Genomic DNA, 21079 nt, shown 5'->3' on the forward strand with positions numbered 1-21079 from the left:
GGGTAGATTTTTCCACATCAGTATCTCCCAAGTACAGACTGATAGATTCAAGGAAGGGATATCCCAAATGCATTAAAGATAGGACATATATACATTTGCATACACATACAACAAACATAAATATACATAGATTCAGTAAAATACGAGGCATAGAGGAGGAAATGTTCTCTTTGCAAGAACTGTATCCTATAATTACTCATGGGAATCATTTTAGTCACACAGACAATTTCTGAAAGCAGCACCTGAGAAACGAGACGTTGATTTTCACTCAGCCAAGTTTCTCTCATAGCTGCCTTGCGATCAAATCTGCGTGCAAGTTGTTCCAGTTTCTCTTGTCTGATGAGCTCATTTCGCAGTGCCAGTTCTCTTTCATGTTCAGCTTTTTCCAGTCTTTCCCAGGCCTGAAGACGTGGAGAGAAAACATGCGTCTTCTAAACACACATTCTTATAGGATTATGATAAATCGCATCATCTTTGCATGAAATCAGGACTGAAGTCACTACAGCCAAGTATCACGGAACTGGCTTATTTATTTATATGCCAATAAATCTGGTTTGCATTGGCTGGCCTTACACCTTGCTTGCTAATGTAAGTGCATAACTTAAAATTTGTTCTCAATTCATTCATTCATTTTCTGAGCAAGGGGAATAAGACTTGTTTATCTCAGATACATTTTCTCAAGTTCGTTTAGGTTTTGCCTCCCACAAAGCCTAAGCAAACCACCTGGCTTGAATGTGTAAGAGAGTATTTGTTTAAAAAAAAAAAATCTCCTGAGTGCTACTCCCAAATAAGCGGATTCTATCTTCCTCCTTTAGGAAATGAGAATTAGAGATTCATGCCCTCTCACCTCTAAAATCAACATACAACTGTTGTTCTTTATTAAATCCACTTTGGAAAAGAAAACAACTGCAGAATTCAGTTACTTTTGGTGCATGTAAGTCCTTTTTTCCCCACAAAGCCAAAAGTTATTCACATGCATGACATTAATATTACAAAAATAAGAAGTCTTAGAACCATATTGTAAGCCAGCTAATTACCTTTCAGATCTTCTTACAAACAACAAAAATACCCACAATTAAACACAAACTACCCTAGATTCTTCTAAATCCTACCAGATGTGAAACTGCCTGAAACCCAAGCATTGTAGCCATTCACAGGCCCGGGGGCTTAATGCAAACAGGAGAGCTGTGCCATTTACTGCTCTCTAGGATGCAGACCGAGGCCACAGACACCACCAGCAGCTGCCCTGGGAATGCCAGGCATGATCAAACACAAACGAGGAAAACTCACATTTTTTAAGTTGTTTGTTATCCTTGAGAGAGCTTGTCAGCTCTGCTGCTGTTCCGCCAGCTGCACCAGCGTAAAAAATAGCTGCATAAACCCTGAGAGGGAACCCACAAGATCGGTCATTGCGCTTCCTTCACTCTCCCACACTGCGGGCAGTGGGGCAAATGGGGAGGGCTGCAATACCTACACATTGTTGCTACTTTCTGTCGATTAACTCTAATAGCCAGGACCTCACAGGAGCAAAGCAGGGCTACTAGATCCATAACCAACTGTGCAGGATGACTGAGTGTTTTTCCAGTGCCGAAGATCTTACAGATGTTGAGGATACCCAGGGACTCGGTTCAGATTAGTGAGGCCGAACTGTAAGAGAAGGTCACCCCATCTCCCCCATCCCTTATGGTCCCCCACATCGAGGCTGGAGACAGCAAATATGTTTCTTCCCAGTATAGTGAGAGAGACTGAAAGAAAACAACAAAATCCCGAGTCACACAGGAGGAGCTGGCTCAGTTTACCTTGTTAATGTCAGAGATGAGTTTGCCCTCCCTCGGCATGTATACTTTCTGATTGTTGGCTCTCATTTTGCTTTGGATGGTAAAAAGCAGCACTTCTAGGTTTCCTTTTTCTGTAAATCTAAACAAAATTTTGCAAAAGAATTGAGTTACAATAAAGCTTTCATTGCTACTAAGGTATTATAAAGCACTTCCTTAAAATACTGACATTATGAATATAGCATTCAGATAAACACCTTCATCTTGTGTGAAAGCTGGAAGCAATTGAAATAGCCCAGGCAACCCCTGGAACCAGTTGGGTCAAACAGCAAAAGAAACTTCACAGAAGTCAGCTGTCTGTGTGTTTAGATTTAAACCCCCTTGGGGGACTGAAGACTGCATTTTTTTTATTCTGCTATGTGCGCTGCCCTAGTTTACTCTATCAACTCAAGAAACGGAAGTTTTATTTAAAGCCCACTGCAGTCAATAAACTCTTCCCACTGTTTTCCCGGAGTTGTACGCCTGGGAAATAACCAAACTCCACAGGCACTAGGGAATACAGTGCAACTTTAGAAGATGTCTGGATACTCTGTGATGTTTTGGATTGTGATTATTATCCATCAGAACTTACATTAGACAAAAATAATAAACAGATCTGATATCATAATGCTAAAAGAAACTTTCCAGAATTAAGTTGCACACTTTTGGTTGTATCAGTCTTAGTAAGCACAGCTACGTTTTACAAAGACAGACACACTTCCTCTTGACTTTGGATAACCAGAAAGATTCTATTAATAGCAGCGTATTGGTATTACGCACTGCTAGCAAGCATGACTGGCGATATTACTATACTAACATGGTATGCTATTACCACTCGTATTATAAGGCAGGCATCTCAGTGAAGTGACAGCTTCCAGGACTCCAAGATCCTGCAGGCAACACACTTTTTATTGTTGTTGTTATTTTTATCTGCACATTGAATAGCATAAAGCAAACAGGCCCCAAGTAATAATGATGAGTGCCAATTAGAAATACGATATCTGGGTTTGTTCCGAAAAATAAATTCTTAAGCCAAGATTAAAATTACTTGGATGTGTTTGTTTTTTAAAAAAAAATCAATGACTGACTAAACAAAACAAGACCAGTGTTGTTTTAAGCTAAGATTAAAATTACTTGGGTGGTTTCTCTACTGTGCGGTAAGTGTTGAATGCCTGTAGCTGCTGCTGCACACCAACTAGCGAGTTGGCAAATTTGCGGTTGTTGAGGATGATAATGGTTTGCTCAATCCACTCAAGGAGGTCGGAAGCCAGGGATTCGTATTTTTCAATCATTTTCTCCGTTTCAATGGCATTGTCAAGCACCTGCAACAAGCAGCACAGCATAACGTGAATAACAAGGGCAGTGCTCTTCAGTCATTTAAATCCAACACGCTACGGAAAAGAAACTGTCGGGAGACTTAACTTACGAATCAGACCACTCACTCCTGAGCGCCACAGGGGCTGGGATCTCTGAGGAATGAGGGCTTTGCATTTTTGAGCAGTGAATTCCCATGATCCCACAGCAATAGAGGGGCAGAGCTGAGGCTGACAAAAGGATTCATGTTCAGTCTGCCAGCTGTAAAGATGGGGGCAGCTTCACCAAAGGGTGGAGAGTGACTGCTCGTTTTTTAAATGAGGGACCTTTCTGGGCTCCAGAAGAGACAGAGGACCCAGAGGGTGAGGAGCAGTTAATGAGAAAGGAAAAGCAGCAATGATGCAAAATTAACAAGCAAAAGTAAAACACTGGCCAAATATTTTCTAATACCAGGCAGCTGGAAATTAACTACTCCTTACAGTCATATTGTAATATTTAACATTCAAACACGTTCAAAAGCAAAACTAAAAACTACCATACAGTGCACTCAAAAAACTAACATCCAAGGCGGGGGGGGGAACCAGAAGGATTTCAACTGCTTTATAACAATTTATAATTTGAACTTGCAAACCTTTCCGATACGTTTTCCTTCAACAGCTAGAGCTTTCATCTTGGAGAAGTAGTGGTAATATGTCACCACATAGGTGATGATTGACTTTTCATCAGGATGATCAACACTGATATCTGCAAACCAAACAAGACTTGTCTGAGCATACTGAGGGTGCATGGGTTAAAACAACAAAGCTAATAATACAACAAGGATGCATTTAAGGGTCAGTGAGACGGGTTCAGTGGCAGTTCAGCCCCTAAGATTTATGTCCTAATCAGAAATAAATTCAGCAGCTTTGGACTGGTTCTGGATTACTTGGTGTTGTACAGTTTTGAACTCTGTCACTAAGAAGTGCTGCTTTATCTCTATTTCTTAGTGTGGACTGTGATTAAAGTACGTGTCTGCGGGCTAGGGTCCTTTGGGTCTTAGTCAGGCTCCAGACTTTGCCACAGCTTGTGCATGGCCGAATAACTTCTCTACTGTCTGTGTGAGTTGACAGAAATACTGTTAATTAAAGAACTTCGATGGTATATCAGTATTTGGAGAGAGGAATTCAAATCTAATTGTATATCTGTCCAGGCAAATCTTCTGAGAGATACAGATGGAAAACAAATTATTTCCTTTCCTGCAGCAATTCTGAGGCACTGGAAAATAAGCAAGAAGAAACTCGCCCAAACTCATAGCCTGTATTTGCCCTGTGACAATAAAGTTTCTTGTCCTAGCATTGTGAGCCCGCCTTCCAATAGGCATAAGCATGTACACTCTCATGAAAGCACAGGCTAAAACTCACTGACAGTCTGTGAAAGAAGCTGATAACTATTTGCTGAAATGCACATCATTCATCTTCCAGCTCACAGAAAGTGTTTATCAGAACAGATCAGAAGGATGCCTCTAACTGGAATGATTTTATGTATACACAGCCACTCCAGTGATCTTGTTAGGTGGGGGAAAATAAACACAGGATTGGGCTCCCGTGCTACTGCTGCTCAGTCCTCTGCAGAAGACATCTTGCATTCTCTCCTTCCCTCCCTGGCTGTACCACCAGGTGAGTCAGCAGCATCCAGCTTCTCTTTAACAGTAAAAGCTATCACAAAGCTGTGCCCTGCAACAAGGAGTGGTGGGAGAAAAGAGCCCACAAAGAGCCGTGAAGTGCTGAAACTGCAGGAATTCTTACCCTCGGGGTCCAGGAGCTTAGTAAGACCAAGGTGTTGCTCTGCAAGGTTAAAAGCATTCTGCAGATTGTAGTGTGCATTTGATTTCTTCAGCTTGTCAAAATCAATCAGATCAGGCCTAGACAGGATGGAAAATTCTTTAGATTTCCCAAAGCACAGTGCAGCCACTCTCAAATGAACAAACGAACTAAAATCTGCAATCCTCAGAAAACCTAAGCCCCTCATGCTGCCAAGGTTTGGCTTGCCCAGTAGCCCTGTGCATTTCAACAGCAGTATTAAAGGAATGAAGTAATGCCTAGCACAGGCCATGGCAGAAGTTAGCCCACGGCAAAAAACAGAGGATAGCTTAGGAGCGGTAAAGGTGACCCTGGAGAAGAAAGGAACAAAGTTGTGGTCACACAGTCTCTCCTCATGCCCATCTAAATGTGAAAGCCATCCCAATAACTTCACCTGAGCTTGCCAATGAGCAGCATCCCCAGCCATGTCAAAGTGTAGCACCCTATTTTGCCATCCCTGTGCAGGGCCTTCCTTCCCCTCCAGGCTGCTGGCGTGTGTGGTCCGCCCCTCCCACCCTCAAATTCTAGGCAACCAGACCCCATCATTGGTTACTCAAAAAGGTACAAGAACTTCTCTTCCAACCTGGTCAGTCACAAACCAGAACAATCACGTGTATCATTTATTCTCTTGAAACCAAATGCAACCTGTTTTGACTTGTGACATGAGAAGCTGTTGCCCAGATGAGCTCACAGTGATCACAAGAGCTGTAAAGCTCTAAAGCAAGTTGCTGTAAAACTCCCAGCAATTCTTCAACTTCCTCCTCTCCACAGATTTTAAAATCAATCTGCAAGGTAACAGCAAAACCCAGTGCACACTGCAACAGTCTAAGCTTTCAAAATCCATAGACATTTACCCACACATACCTGTGCTTATGTATTAGTGCATTGAAAGCCATCCCGTCCCTCCAGCTTGTCGTAAAGTTGTGAATGTTGACATTGGGGTAACTGACAGAACAAAAAACAGAGAGAGCGCGATCAATACAGCATCCCTGCTGCAGCTCTGCACAGTCTGTCACTACAAGCTGGCTGCAGGAGTGACATATTTATTGTAAACCTAAGGGTGGGATATTACCATCCCACGATGGACAATCTATCATCATGACTGTTTTCTACTCCAAGACTGACACTAGAGGTAAGTGCACCTCGTTTACTCTTGTAAACCCTGCAGAATTGCTATGCATTGCAGATAAAGGCTTTAAATGAACTTCGAAGTGATCAGCTGAAGCTATGATTTTGTAACTTGCTGCCCAACCCACAGCCTGTGAGGTTTCAAATCCCTGCAAGTCTAAGGCCTGCTCCTGATTTAGCTGCTGGCAAAGAACTATTTTCAGGTACTCAAAATATCAAATTCAAGAGAAGAGCAGGAACAGCTGGAAGAAGAGAGAGGAGTAAAAGCTGATGGCTGCAGGTCCCACAGGAGCAGCGATACATTAGGTCTTCCTTGAAATTGTCTGCTGTCCCAGGGCATCTTCAAGGACTGACCCTAGTCACTGTCTGACTTTTAAACAAAGCACACACAATGGCCACCTTTGTGCCGCATGGGTACACCGATGCAGAATTAATTTGTTTGGTGATCTGGGTATTTTGCAAGTCTCCAAAAATTTCAGGCTGCTCACAAACCACTTTCGTAAGATTTCTTGGAAGGAGACGATGAAGTACCACTAGAATAATGCTGAAGTGCCCCAAGCCATCACAGGGACATTCAAGTTTCATGGGGGAAACATACTGAATCTCTATAAATGGATATTTAATTATGCAAGGTTACTGTCAGAGAAAGACATTTTGGAAATATTTCCACATATATGAAAAGTGGGAAAAGTTGGTGGCAAACCTCTGAAGCATCATTATTTCTTCAGAATAGGGTGAAAAAGAGTCAGCATATTACGATATATTCATGGATTATCAGATTGGTATGTTTATCACACAGCATTAACATAATAAATTCAGAATTTTCTGACTTGCAAGCATCAGTTCACTTCTCTTGGTTGAATCCACATAAGGAGACGTATGTGTTTGCCCATTTAAAATTATTTCAATGAAAATTCAAAATGCTGTAAGAGCTTTAGAGATAATCACTTAATCCCCACTCACCCAGCTGTCTTCATCTGGCACCACAAAAGCAAAGCATCTTTAGCAGATTTCTTCTCCTTGTTGTCCTCAGTTTCAACACTGATATCTTGGATCTAAAATTAACACAGAAGGTTTAAATATTTCTCTGGGAAAACATATTGTTTGCCTTTTTTGAAAAGATGAAAGGACTTATATCAGAATATAAGGAAATCTATGATGACAGGCAGGGTGCAAGTAGGTGAATGCTTTTTCTCACTTAAGAGCATTCATGTCAAAAGAAAGCTTCATCTGCCCTTATTTTACTGGAGGATTACTCTTTGTTTAGTCCATCGACAGAACAGTTTAAACTTCATGAGAAAGTTTATTTCCAGCTGTCAAGGCGATCCCTGCCCTACACAGCATTATGGTTTCAGCCTGCGAGGCGTCTCCTGCAGGGTGCTGAGCACATCCAGGAGCCGAGGGGGTGCAGCAGGTAGGGGTCCTCCTGAGGGCATCCACAGGCAAAAGCTAACCCGGAATTTCACAGGAGCAAACCATTTTGGAACTTCAAGCTTGGAGGAAATAGTGGTTGCCCTTAGCAGTATCACAACTATATACTCCAGATTCTAGGCTGTTATCCATTTTTTTAAAAGAGGGGAAAAAAAAAAGGGGGGACAAAAAGAGGAAACCGCTTTTTACTTCATATGGACAAATATATCTCATTTTATGGATATAGTTCACTGCTTTTTAAAGAGAGTATTGTAGCTTCAGTGAAGTTCCACCACTGTCACTGAAAGTTAGGCAGACACTTTCATATTAGAAAAACACTGAGCAACACCAAAACAAAGAGAATGCTAAATCTATTAAATATTTATTACTATGTTATTTATTATAAATTACATATTTATTATATATTTTTTTTTCCCTTTCTGCAAAAGGACTTTCCAGCCTCTTTTAACTGAGGGCAAAGACCAATGTGCAACTTGCTGGAAAACAAGAAATCTCACCCGTTAGCTGGGACACTAAAACAATTCCTGTGGGCACCCTTAATCCGCTCCAGTGCAAAGTCAGCCAGGTTGATGATAATCACCACAGAGGTGAAGAGCAGCTGAGAGTAGCACTTCCTCCCAGGTCTGCAAGAGCATATAGGTCTATGACTGAAGCTTCATATCTATTAGTTATTTTAAAAATAAAAACCTATGGCCCTCCACACAGGAAACTCCATTGGCTGCCACTACAGATCAGCAGCACCATGAAGACCAATTTATCCTCCCCCGTTAGCTCTGGAGCATGTCCTGCCAGACGCTAAGCACTTTTCACTCCCTTCATCTCAGAGGGCTTGGGAGCACTCCACTCTTAAAAAGCACAATGAAGTATATTACAAATGAGCATGTAAAACTCAAACGTGTGTACATCTGTGTACGTATACGTCTTTACCTGGAATCTCAGGATAATAGTCCAAATAAGGCCAAGTGTCAGCCTGTGATTCCCATCCACAATATCATGAGATCCCATGTTTTCTAGGTGCACTCTTTGCTCTTTCAGGAACTGGAGGGCTTTATCAACATTCTCCAGGCAATGGATGCGCATCCTTCCCTTAGTTGGTTTAGGCTAGAAAGTAAAAGGGAGAAGAAAAGCATGTATTACTGTAGATGGAAGGAAAAAACAGAAAGTGCTTGTTAACTCTTCAGTCCAGGCAGGTGAGTCACCCGTGTTGTCCAATACCACCCAGCAATACTGTACGCATTTATTCTTGAAATTCAATGGACAAAACCCCTCCTTGCATCGTACAGTGCATTTACACAAGGATAATGGTAGCACGTGTCAAACCCGTGGTGGGAATGCCAACATGCCAGCCCTGAGCCGCACACACTGGGTGCCAGTTTCATTTGCCTTTCAAAATACTTTGCCTGCTGACTTCATTTTTTCTGCCTAGTATATTCATTCACTAGCTGGCAGATAAATTATTTTAAGTTTATGCCACACCGGTTACATTTTCCCAAAATGCTTTTTTTTCTCCAGCACAAGTTCTTCCACACTTAAAAAGAAGATTCTGCAAAGATAAAGATATGAAACAAACTGATCACTGGCATACGCACGCAATAGAGGGAATTGGTAATGAACGCTCCAGAGAGTATCTGTAAATACAGATACACACTCTCCAAAAAAGCAGCTCAGATTTGGACCATAAGCTACTCAAAACTCCTCGAGAAAGAAATGTCATTGCTTTTTTTTTGGTCAGGTGAAGTGGATAAATTGTATGAAAATAACAGAAAATATCTACTCCAAAAAATTTCTTCATAGGAAAAGAAAGTAAAAACAATAATAATAAAAAAAAAAATCAGCCATACCAACGTAACACAATTTTATGAAGGCCCAGTGCATATGAAAAAAGCCATGAATACATTGACAGCATGTAGAAGTCTGCTGTAAAACTGAATAAAATTAAAGCAACTTTGTTCTGCAGATAAGGTTGACAGCTGAAGAATAGCCTGTTCGGTGCTCACTGAGATGTCACCAAAGGTACCCGGCCAAACTACTAATTGACATAATTTCTTTGTTTTCTGCAGTGAATGTAATTAACTGGCCACAGAAATAGCTCAAGCAAAATCCTCGCCTCAGACTGCATTCACGGGGAAGAATTTCAGCCAGAGCCATATTACGGTCTCTAGAAACAGCAGCCTGGATAACAGTGCGTCATAAAGATGAAACGGTTGCTAGAAAGACGCCCTTCAGGACATGTAAACTCCCGAGGTCATTAGTTTCACTTCAGCTTTCAGTCAACACGGTTCTCCTCCGGAGGCCGGGTAACGGCACAGAGAAAGTCAACCCACAACTCCCAGCAAGGGTGAAAATTTCCGGGAACCTGCCACTGCTTTTGGGTATAAAAGTCCCTCCGAAGAGGCACAAATTGCATATACTCCCTATGCACACACCATACGCCCCAAATGCTGCCAGTATAGGGTGAAGAGCTATAGCTTAAGTAGGAGCAAGAGTGAGGTTAGATGGTTGGCTGAAACCAGCCGGAGATCCCTATCAGCAGGGACAATCCTGGATCCATCCTTCTGCTGGTACCATCAATCACCCCGGAGTGTGGTAAGCTGGACTGCAGGTTTAATTTAATCTTGCAAAATACAGGCAGGAAGGCTGTTCCCAGGGCGGGAGGGGGAGCGCCCAGCTGCAGGGAAAGGCGGAGGCGAGGCTGCGCCCATCAGCTGCCCGGCCCACGACTGGCTCCAGCCCATGGCCACACCCCAGTGCCCGAGATCAGCTTTACAAGGTGTGCTCACTTTTATGATGACGTTCCCAAAACACAGGAATGGCTGTAACAGCGGCTATTTCTAAGCAGCAGCGGCAGACCTGACTCTGTCCCCCCGCCTTAACGCAGCCCTTCTCACTTACCTAATCAGTAACTGCGCTGCCTCGAATGCCTCAAGATCCTGAGCAGAAAAGGGTTTTAAACGCTCTTTTTCTGCTCTCAGAAGCAACAGCACCAAGGTGACAGAGTTAATACCATTCACAATAGACGTTTTATTTAGTTCCTGAGACCACCTGCTCCCACCCACCCACCATACGATGACATACTCTCCAATTAAGAATCCGGGAAATGTAACTTTCACTTTATTGGCAGGATTTTTTCTCCCACAAACACAATGACTGTACGTGAAGCAGCAGAGCATGCACAGCAAACCTGAACAGGACACTGCTCCCTGTAGAGTAGGAGCGGGCTGACATATTTTTCTAGCGCTCCAGCACTAGATGCCCCTTCTGGCTTAGAGATTCCCCGTTGGGACTGTAACAGTTTATTAGCAGTGTAATCTAGGGCTGTTTAAACTGTGATTTATTAATGGTCTGAGAAGGCACTTCAAATTTCTGCATAGATGAGAATGACAGCATCACCTGGCCAAAAAAAAAAAAAAAAAAAAAAGCCGGGCAGCCCGAGAAGACAGAAGGTTCAATTTCTCTGTCCCTCCGCACCAGCCGGCCATATAGTTTAACCCACCGTTCTGCAACAAAAAGAGGAAGAGGAGTCCGAGTCCGGTTTGTACAAGGTGTGGCTGCGCTTGCCACACTCTCCTGCACAGCCTCAAGATGAGACAGAGCGAGATGAAACTTTCACCTTCACTGGGCTAACAAAGATCCAGAAATAAACCAGAGGGAAAGCAAGCACGCTGAATGCATCGTTTATTGTATTTAACTAAACTCAGGGTCTTCACATGCACGTTATTAGGAAAGTATGTTTTATATCAAAAATCTTCCCTTTTCCAACAGAGAACATGACAGAACTCACTACAAAGAATCTGCTTAAACAGTTTGACCTTTGAGCATCCGGGAATTGTAAGGAATTTACTAATCCTTTATGTAGTTACGGAAGAAACTAAGCTAAATGCTTAATTTTATGCTGAAAACAATTCTCAGCTTTATTTTTCTGTTTGGGAGAAGCTGGTTAACAGTGTGTGCAAACAAAATTACAACCGTCTTTTCATACTGGCTGGATTCTACTCTGCTTTGCTCAGTGAGACTATTGCATGCTATCAATTTCTTTCCAAATACTGTGCTCTAGAGGACCTTATGTAGTTATGTCCGGACTAAAGACTAGGATTAGGAATCAAGCTGAGCAAAGACAAGAAGATGTAGATGTTGCCCTTATTAGACGCTCTCATTTTGAGTTTCTCCAACACACTTTCAAGGACTCTGGGTTTTCATCACCAAAAATCACAACAGCTTTTAAAAAATGCAGGGTTTGTGCAAAGGAGGCTAGAGGTCTTACGGAGGACAAAGAGCAGTCCTGCTTCCCTGATTAGTATCCTAAATCCCAGACTCTGCTCCACAGGCACACGGCTCCAGCTCCAGAATCTGAATCCCAGTTTCAAAAGTGAGAAAACAATTCCTGTTTATTCTACTGCATCAGTAAACGTACCATATTAAAATAATTATCTAGGCTGGTTTCTGCGCTTGTTTATTGCTTTCTTACCATTTGATGTTTCCTGTCTTCATGTTAAGCTTTCTGCATAAGATAGTGCCTTTACATTTCTGCTTGGGTGTCATGGAGATGTCAGAACCTAACCAATACCAGCTAAAATAAATTCCAAAAGGCTGAAGAACATCAGCAAGTGGATGCTACATGCCAATCCTCCTGGAATATTTTTGGTGTGTGTAATTGTCTCAAGGTTTAGTGCATTGCGTTATCTGTATTCTTGTTTGCAGAGGAAGGTGCGGTGGAATGTACTGTTCAAACAGAGACTGCTGTCCTCCATCCTGAGATAACGAAGCTACAAAAAGAATTTGTGGTGGTGCAAGCAGCTGCCAATGCGATAGGCAAACGATGATGCAAGTGCAGATCCAGCAGTCTCACCGGGTGGCTCCCGCACCCTCCCCACCCCAACAGCTGCGTAAGCTCTGTTTGCAGTTTTCAAAGCCTGGAGTGAAAAAAGTAAATGAATCACGCAGCAAGAGTCACACGACTGGTCTGAGCTTCACCACTGCTATTTGACACTGGAAGTCAAATCTTGGCAGGCAGATTGGAAGATTTAAACAGAGGTGTCACGGTTACTGCCTGAATCCTGAAATAATGGGGCATGCTAGTCTCAGTTATTCCTGTATGAATAACATCTGCTACCCGCAGTGAAAACTTCAAACCTATATACCTCACTGAAGTAAATGATTTGGCATAGAGAGAAACGTGTTTTGAGCAAACTGTAGTTGACAAATATTGAGATCAGTTACCCCCATCCACACAGGGTACTTCTACGCACGTCAGAGTTTCCTTACCCTCACAGACGCATTTAGAAAGCTCCCTCCATCGCCTTACTGTACAGACACTACACTGTGGGCCACGTGTTCAATTCATTACCCAGAGTCTTAAGCCATGGAGCTTCCATTAATAGGAGTGCTTGATGACAAGCGATTACACAGTCGCATCCTCATGTAGCTTTAAGTCTTAGCTAAAGACCCGCATTTCTTTGAAAAGATTGCTTTAAATTAGGTAGTTAAGAGCACAGCCATCATTTAAGGAACTGAAGGAAAAACCGATACCCAGCCTCTTCCCAACACCCAGTTTTCCTGTCACGCAGCAGCATTTTTCACTACAGGGATTTTCTTACTCACCACTCCCTTGTGCTGGTATCAAGGGGGCTCTCTCAGCATACCCAAAGAAAGAATGTGCCCCATTTATTTAAATTAATTTTAGATATTCCTATGACCAAAGAAAATCCAAGCCTTATCTGTCCTAGTAAAATCAAGTGCACCCAGGAGCGTTCCTGAGCAGTTGGGTGCAATTAACATCACGGCTAAAACTGCTGCAATGCTTCCCAGGGTGGACTTGGCCCTCTCCAAGCAGCCGTCCTCCACGACCCCCCAGCACGCTGCAGGGAAGGGAGAAGGGGTGTCCCAGGCCTCGGGCCAGCAGGCAGCCTGCACACAGCCACCTGCATCTGGCAGCTGTGTTTACTAGCACAGAAACGGGCCACCTGGCCACCGTGCCCTGGAACGTTCCTCAGCACATCTAATTCACCATTACTGAGATGGTCTAAGGGGCTGGAGAACATCTAATGCTCTGCGCCTGTCAGATTCAAGAGCAGGCAGTATGCTGCTGGAAGTACTCAGCATCTCACCAGCAAGGATGCTTTGAAGGAGACTTCGTCTGATTCCTACTGAAACCAATAGGAAGATATTTCAATGGTGTCTGGATCCAGCAGAAGCAACAGACGACTTTTTTTTTTTCCCTTTAACATGTAAACAGACATTTGCACTGCCAAACCATCAGTACTCAGTTTTGCTGTACTTCAGTGGAGCCAAGGATGCACCAAAAAAACACTCAAAACCAAAACAAAAAGCCCACAATGAATATTAATAAACACTTACAAGTCTCTCTCCTGAAAGAACTTCCAGAAGTTTGATGAGCATCCTTCCATCACGAAGATCAGTGTACAAATCTGTAATTCTGCATGATACACGTGCCAAGTGGGAATTAACCCACTTTGTGAAAGTCTTCTTCTGAACTGCCTCACGTTCATCTGTTAGGAAAACAACACAATGTTACTCAAAATAAATCACAGTTCATGTACCTACATAAAAATGTGATGTTCAAACATGGAAGGTATGGCTTGTCTTCTTAGCAGAATCACTGAAGAAACTGTGACTTTTCACTGAAAATCGACCTTTCGTCCTATTTTACAACATTTTCTAACGTCAGTGGAATTCTACTGAATTACTATCTATGGAATAGATCTGAAGTATAGATTGCAGACTTACTTGCTGCTAAGATAAGCAGCTTTCTCAAGGTGTGAAGGGTCTGTTGTAGAGCTACAAAGTAAAAGCCACTTTAGACTCATCAAACTCTCCAGTAATTTGATCAAGAGTTATTTTCCACCACTGGAAGAACAGGCCAACTTTTGCTCTCGAATATACACATAAATCCACAACAGATCCCCTGAAATATCAGAATTCACTTTGGATTAAGATAGGCACACAAAAGAGAGCAGAGACCAAAGCTTCCCATTTACTTTTTTCCCTTCTCATTACAGTATTTATTTGCAGATTCAACATTTGTACCTGTATTTACACAGTATCAAGATGAACTTTTCCATAACTGTATGTTTGAAGTAGACTTGCATTTATTTAAAGCCATAGAAAAATAGGCTCTTTCCACCTTCCCTTCCCAGAGTCTTTCATAACTGTTTATACACGAAATCACTGGCTACAAAAGCTCTCTTAATGCACAGGCTCACTAAAGTCTACATTAATTCAGAAACTCCTAAACAGCTATCTGCCAAGCTGAGAACTGTCAGACACAAAATACTCTACATCTTTGCGGTTAAATTCTTCTGCCAAGGGCTTTGGATGAAGCCCTTCCTTGTTAGCAAAAGGTCATTTTACTGAGCTGGGAACTACTACAGACCAAATTTGTCAAAACACAGGTGCTCAAACTTGGACTCCGAAGTCTGTAATTAGACATACGACTGAAAACAGCCTGCTTTTCCAAGCAGCGGAACATCTAAACCTCCCATCAGTCTCTTTAAAGTTGTTGGCACGTTCAGAAACAGAACATGAAGACTGGTAAATCCTAAACCAAAATGTAACGTGTCCAGCTTTGAGAACTCTGAGAACATTGTTTGAAACACAGCAAACGTTAATGATGGTGCAGATCAACACGGAGTTTGTATCTGACTACCCAGGGTTTCAGTGGATGCCGTCCTTCAAAAGGAAGGATGTGCCACCTTCCTGGCGGTGGTGGGGGCATGATCCCAGCACATTCATAACCAGTTACAGCCTCCACATCTGCAGGACCTTGGGGACAGCAGCAGAAGCCTGATCTTGGTGACAAGGAATGATAAAAGCAGCCAAGGCTGAAGAGGACAGACAGTTGGGAAATAAGAAAAAAAAGACAGTAAGAAAAGAAGTCATATAGTAGAATGGTGGTAAGAAGGAAGAATCTGACAGGGAGTGGGAGGACAGAGCAGCACTTCAGTGGCCGTTTGCCCAATTACATAAACCCCACCCTAAGATTTCGGTTCCTCCCATGTATTTCCGAATTTATTCTTGCTACCCGACCGTGTGGCAGGACGTGACTAAAGCTAATGCACTGAAACTGTCTCATTTCTAACAGCTTTTACGTGCCTATAAGCTGTGAAATTAAAAAATGGGGCTTGGAAAGATGTGAAAGGTGGGTTTGCGGTAAAACAGCAATATGCTTTCAATGAATTGACAGTTTGCGTTACTCTTGTTTGTCCTCACTCTGTGTGAAGCAGAGGATTGCTAAGATATAGGAAGCCAACAAGAAATCAGCAATAACTGCGGCTTGCTTTCCAGTGCACCAAGAGGAGCCAACCGCAGTTTCTCAAAAGCGCAGCGCGTGCCCCCCGGCTGCCCAAACCTCAGCCCCCCGCTCTGCCCCCCGCCCCGCCAATGCTGCGTGATGCATGTGCCCTTTACTGCCAGAACACCACAGCGTCAGCAGCATGGGCCTCCACTCTGCATCATTAATAAGCACTGTGCAAACAGGAGAATGGCCAGCTGGTTAGAAAGCCCAAACCTTGTCACAGCAAGGCAATATTAGAAAAATAAATATTATCTTTGCAGTCAAAGGCTGCAGCGCCTCCTAACCATGTTGCAATCCGTACCAGTGGTGCAACAACATAGCTTGTTCAATCTTGGATCAAACAAGAAAAAACCCAACGCATCTGACTAGTGGAAATAGTTGTCTATCCAAGTAATGACTTAATTTTGTGTCTACTAACCTTATATATATATTTTATGAACTATTTATAGCAAGTTCCTGGGAATGCTGTATCTACATATCTGCTTGTCTAGTAATCCATGCTTTTAGTTGAAGTATTTTTTTGAAATGAGTCACAAAAGAAAAACCTTGCAATAGCTGGTGTTTTTTAAAGAAAATTCCAACAGAAATTACCACATCTCCCTTCACCAACTTGAACAAGCCCCAAAACAGCTCAGCAAGTTTGTTTATTTAATCGCTGTAGTCTCTACACAGAAGTGCAAAATTCAGAGATCCCTGTGGTTACATTCATTCTGAAGAGAAATACGGATGTACAGGATCCTAAAAATAGAGTTGGATATAGAAAATACTATGTAAAACAAAAAAGCCATCAAATATCATCATGAAGCCATCCATTAAAAAACCTTTGGTCAAAAGTTATGGTTATCAACAATCCTCCCAATCTGGGATCACAATAAAGTAATGGGTGGGAAAAGAACATCCATGTTGATGTCGCAAAAGATGATGAAGGGTCATCAGATGATGTGGGAAATACAGTGACATGCCAAGTCAGGTTGTGAAAACTTTGATGCTGTTGTATTATTTGACACCATCTTAGGAACTTCTGTTGTTGAAAGCAAGTCAAAGGAAGTCAACAGATCAGCCGGCTCCAGGCAGCCCTTTCAGGAGGGGGAAAGATGGGTCCCTCCCGCAGATGGCACCAACACGGCCCAGGGGTCATTCTCCCAAAAAGGCTTCCCCACCCCAGCACTACTGGTGGCCCTAAAAAAGGACATAGAAGTACATTCTCCAGGCAGTGGGGATTCAGGGAAAAAAGCCTCAGAAAGTTCCAGTGACGACTCCTCTTCTGTGTTCCCTCAGCATCCTTAAGCGCACCACATTATCAGTGAGGAAGAGGATGGGAACACAGCCTACGGGCTCTCCCCGTCTAGCTGGAGGCCCTTGTGCTTTGGTAGCCGATGCTTGGTGCCGCTGTGCGTGTCTTCTTTGGTCTAGTTCAAACGCAGTTGCTGCCTCTCCCCTCCTGCCTTCCCGTTTCCTCTGTCTCGCTCTCTGTGGCCCTCGATTTCCTGTTTACAGTGAGAGGTTGAAGGGCTCGGTTGTTTTTTCTGGCTCCTCACCTCCGCACCCGCCCTGCGCTCACTCTCCTCTTTGCTCCTCTCACCTGATCCCCACCCATCCTCTGCAGCACTGTCCTCCTCCCTGCTCGCCCCGCTAGATAAAAATAGTGTGAAAATCTCTACCGAGACCACAGCTGCGATGGTTTCAGCGCTGTCTCCGCATGCTGAACCTACTGTCGGCTCTTCACATGTGCCTGAGCAACTTTATTGCTGTAGACTTTAACAGCTTTTTGTTTTCTTCCCGCCTCTCCTCCTTTCCTCCGATTCACAGCAAGAACGGCCAACAGCAGCGAGATCCCTGGCTGCCCGGGTGCCGCCTCCAGCCCCGTGGGAAAACCCTGCGGCACCGTGCAAGAGCCAGGCCCCCACCTGCTCACTGCCAGTTTTTGGGGACAACCGGCAACTTATCTCAGAAAAATGCCACGGGAGAGACACAGCAGCTCTTTCAGTCTCCTAATGGGCCGCTCACCCAGGAAGGCCACTCTTTATCATGCACTTGGCACAGGCGGAGCACAGCTCTCTAATACCCCATGGACACTATTAGCGATAGACACACCAGAAGGGAGAAGGGACGGCCGCTCTGACCCCCGCATCGCTTAACTCCTCTTGTGCTCCCACAATGTGAGAAAGCAAAACAAGCCCATTTTGAAAGTTGCGTGCCTGGGGTTGGTCATGTTAAAACCTCTCCTGATTATTTCTACATGGTATTTCACAACGGCTGCAGGTTTCTGCAATGCTTTTACCAACCCTTTCAAACTGATAAACGGTATTTTTCTGCTCTGGGGTTTCAGGTTAAAACACGCACAGAATTAAAACCAATGAATCTTGGTTTACATTTCAGAGAAAGAAACATACGTGCAGAAAAGCGGTACTTACAGCTCCGACAATTCAGCTAAGCACAGAACACAACTATGACTCTTTTAACATGCAGCACTGCGTAAAAACCTACACGCTAAGGGCCAGGTGCATCCATGAGGGATGGCACCAGGGATTTTACATCAGCAACGGGCCCTGAAGCGCTATTTATGAATCTCATGTGATCGATTTGACAAATATCCTTCATACTTTTAAAAACACAGTTTTAGATTTTGAAGATTTAACTAAAACTAGAGGATATGGGTGGAGCTCCAAGTGTCCTACAGCTTGTGAAAACATTTGTTTCCCAAGGGTAAAGAGAAATACGCAACATGCAAAACATGCACAGCAGGAAAACGGAAGCCGCTCTAACAGCAGTATTGATAATAGAGAATCCAACTTATCTTGAAGCAACACTGGGAAGGAAATTTCCTTTATGCGGAAACCCCCACGACAATACTACTAGCATACAGCAGCTTGCAAACTCCAGCTCTGTGATTGTGATAAATCTGACTTTGTTTAGGAATTTAGTAAATAAACTGGAGTTTGTACACTGAAATTCACATAAACCAGGGCTGGACGGGATCACAAGCAGGCCTCTAGCCCTTTCCCTGCTTCAGCAGAGTTACTTTTTCCTCTAGTAATTTGATGAAAAAAAATCCTGACAAAAATGTAGTAAACTTTCTCAAAGACCAGAGCGTCAGTCACAATCCCCAGTGCGGGACAGCGGGAGGGGGTCACATACACCATCCTCCCTCTGTCACACGCTCAACGGCACTGAGTGAACTCAATAGGGCTGTGCCAGAATAATGGTGAACTTGTCTTAATAACTGCCCTGGAAAACACATGGCTGCAGGAGCCGGCCGAGAGAAACGTGGCCCCCCATGACCCTTTGCTGCTCCCACATGCCAGAAAGCGTTATCAGCCCCAGTCCCTTCGCATGGCCGCAGCACTAACTGCTGCTCTGGCACAGGTTACCTGTGCAGCCACCTGTTTTCCAAAACCAGCTTGAAGACGATCTGCTCCCTTCCATACCGGTCAAACCACATTTTCAACAAACTGACCTTGACTCCGTTTCAAACTGAATGGCAAACATGTTTGGCGCACGCTGCTGCCAGCCCAGCACAGGTAAAACAACTTTCAGCATGCAACAGCCCCTGCCAGCCCCTGGATGGCAAAGGCCTCCGCACCCGGTCAGATAAACAGCAAAGGGAGTGCTCTCAAAGGAGCTGAAATGCTACCGAAGAAACCAGAGAAATTAGAACACAAAAGGGAAGCTGAAAGGAGCACCGAGTGTCCAGGACTGCTGCCGGGCGCTCGGTGCGTGCCCAGCCATGGGACAGCCCAGCCGTCAGAGGCAGCGACACCCTCCCTGCCGAGCCCGGCCGGCGGGCAGCTTGCTCTACGCACGATCAATGTTTGCGGGTCCCTCTAAGACCCCAAGCAAGGCAAATTAAGGATGAGTTTTAATCCCTAACTCCAAAAGCTCTGTCTCCTGCACGTTTACGTCTTTGTTCATTACCACGCTGAGAGTAACTATTCCCGCTTAAAATTCCTATTTTTTCACTACAGCAACAAACGCAGCCAGTGTGCACCCTACACGCAGCATTGCTAAGCACACTGACTCAGAGATCAGCTGAGCGTTGCTCCAGGCGCACCACTTTTGCTGATATCCAACATCCACAGCTTCCCAGAATTCCCCAGATCATAACCTAGGTTAACCACACAAATAGAAAACAGAGCTTCCTTTCACAGGAAAACATTCCCATTACTGTAGGTTTTCAGGGCGCAGAATGTCACTCTATGTTTTCTCGTAGATACAAGGGTACAGAGTTAAATAGTCAGTAATATCCACAGTTTCACAAATTCCAGCTGTGCTTGGAAGTATTTCAATTGAGAAAGATGCCTGAGAGAATGGCAGATCAGCTGCTGGGACCACAATGTGTGATTTTATCAGGAAAAAACATGAATGCGTGTACTGCAGTAATCTTCACCATTTCTTACAGTAACAGAAGACTGATACTGAACACAAAATAATTCTAAAACAGGTCTAACCTCTGTTGTTTCAGGCAGGCTTGAGCACAGGCTTGTAGAAAATAACCCCGCTGTACCTGGCCTGGAGGCCGGTACGCAGACCCCTTGGCGGATCTGACAGGACCAAGTAAGAGCTCCTTTGGTCTCCACCCCAGTAGCACCTTGAGAAAAGAACAACGCTGGTGGCGTTGGTCCTTAGGTTTTGGTCCTTAAATTTCCTGTCCAAACCACGGGGTGCATGCTCAGAGGAAGGCTGGGGACTACCAGAGCCCTGGCCCGCGATCCATGCTGGGGAGGGAGGCTGAGGTTGGGTTTTGTGTGCTCCTGACAGCCTAGCAGGACCCCACGCTGGGGTGAGACCCTCAGCCTGGACCCTCCGTGGGACTGCCTGCCTACGGGGCTGCGTGGCAACACAAATCAGTCAACTGATGCAATGCTAAATATAAGCTGGAGGGGAAAAAAGCACCTCTGTGTATCTGTACAGATCAGCTGAGGAGAGAAACATGTGCTTGGATCAACACTCAGGAAACGATGGCCTTTCCACATGGTCCCCATACACACTGTATTGGTATGTGTGGCAATAAGCAGCGCAGAGAGAACAATGCATAAACATGCAGTCAGGCACAGAAGGTCTAAATTAAAATGTATTGGAATCGATCAACAGGGAAGAAAATGATGGAAGGAGAAAGGATCACTCAGTCAGGAGGAGGACTATTAGGTGTCTGCAGAGAAAAGGAAATAAAATCAGGTTCTGTTAACGTCCAAGTGTCCTATGACCATCTCCCCTTTAGTAGTAAGGCAATAAAACTGAACAGT

General features: G+C 43.9%; 1 protein-coding gene across 5 annotated transcripts in view; it reads right to left on the minus strand.

The window, feature by feature from the left end:
- Window positions 1-21079, minus strand: part of SPTBN1 (spectrin beta, non-erythrocytic 1) — a 136413-nt gene that overhangs the window by 40787 nt on the left and 74547 nt on the right. For all 5 annotated transcript variants that reach the window (XR_009484431.1, XR_009484432.1, XM_059828489.1 and 2 more), the window contains 9 exons: window positions 13880-14031; window positions 8453-8626; window positions 7058-7149; window positions 5831-5911; window positions 4913-5028; window positions 3760-3872; window positions 2949-3136; window positions 1800-1917; window positions 243-401 (listed from right to left, as the gene is read on the minus strand). Coding sequence is in view for 3 of the 5 variants with exons in the window: in XM_059828489.1 (XP_059684472.1) it covers window positions 243-401; window positions 1800-1917; window positions 2949-3136; window positions 3760-3872; window positions 4913-5028; window positions 5831-5911; window positions 7058-7149; window positions 8453-8626; window positions 13880-14031 (1193 nt within the window). In the remaining 2 variants the exon portion in view is untranslated. The remainder of the gene's footprint in view (window positions 1-242; window positions 402-1799; window positions 1918-2948; window positions 3137-3759; window positions 3873-4912; window positions 5029-5830; window positions 5912-7057; window positions 7150-8452; window positions 8627-13879; window positions 14032-21079) is intronic.

This window comes from Gavia stellata, chromosome 23, assembly GCF_030936135.1.
Source record: "Gavia stellata isolate bGavSte3 chromosome 23, bGavSte3.hap2, whole genome shotgun sequence".
Lineage (NCBI taxonomy): Eukaryota > Metazoa > Chordata > Aves > Gaviiformes > Gaviidae > Gavia > Gavia stellata.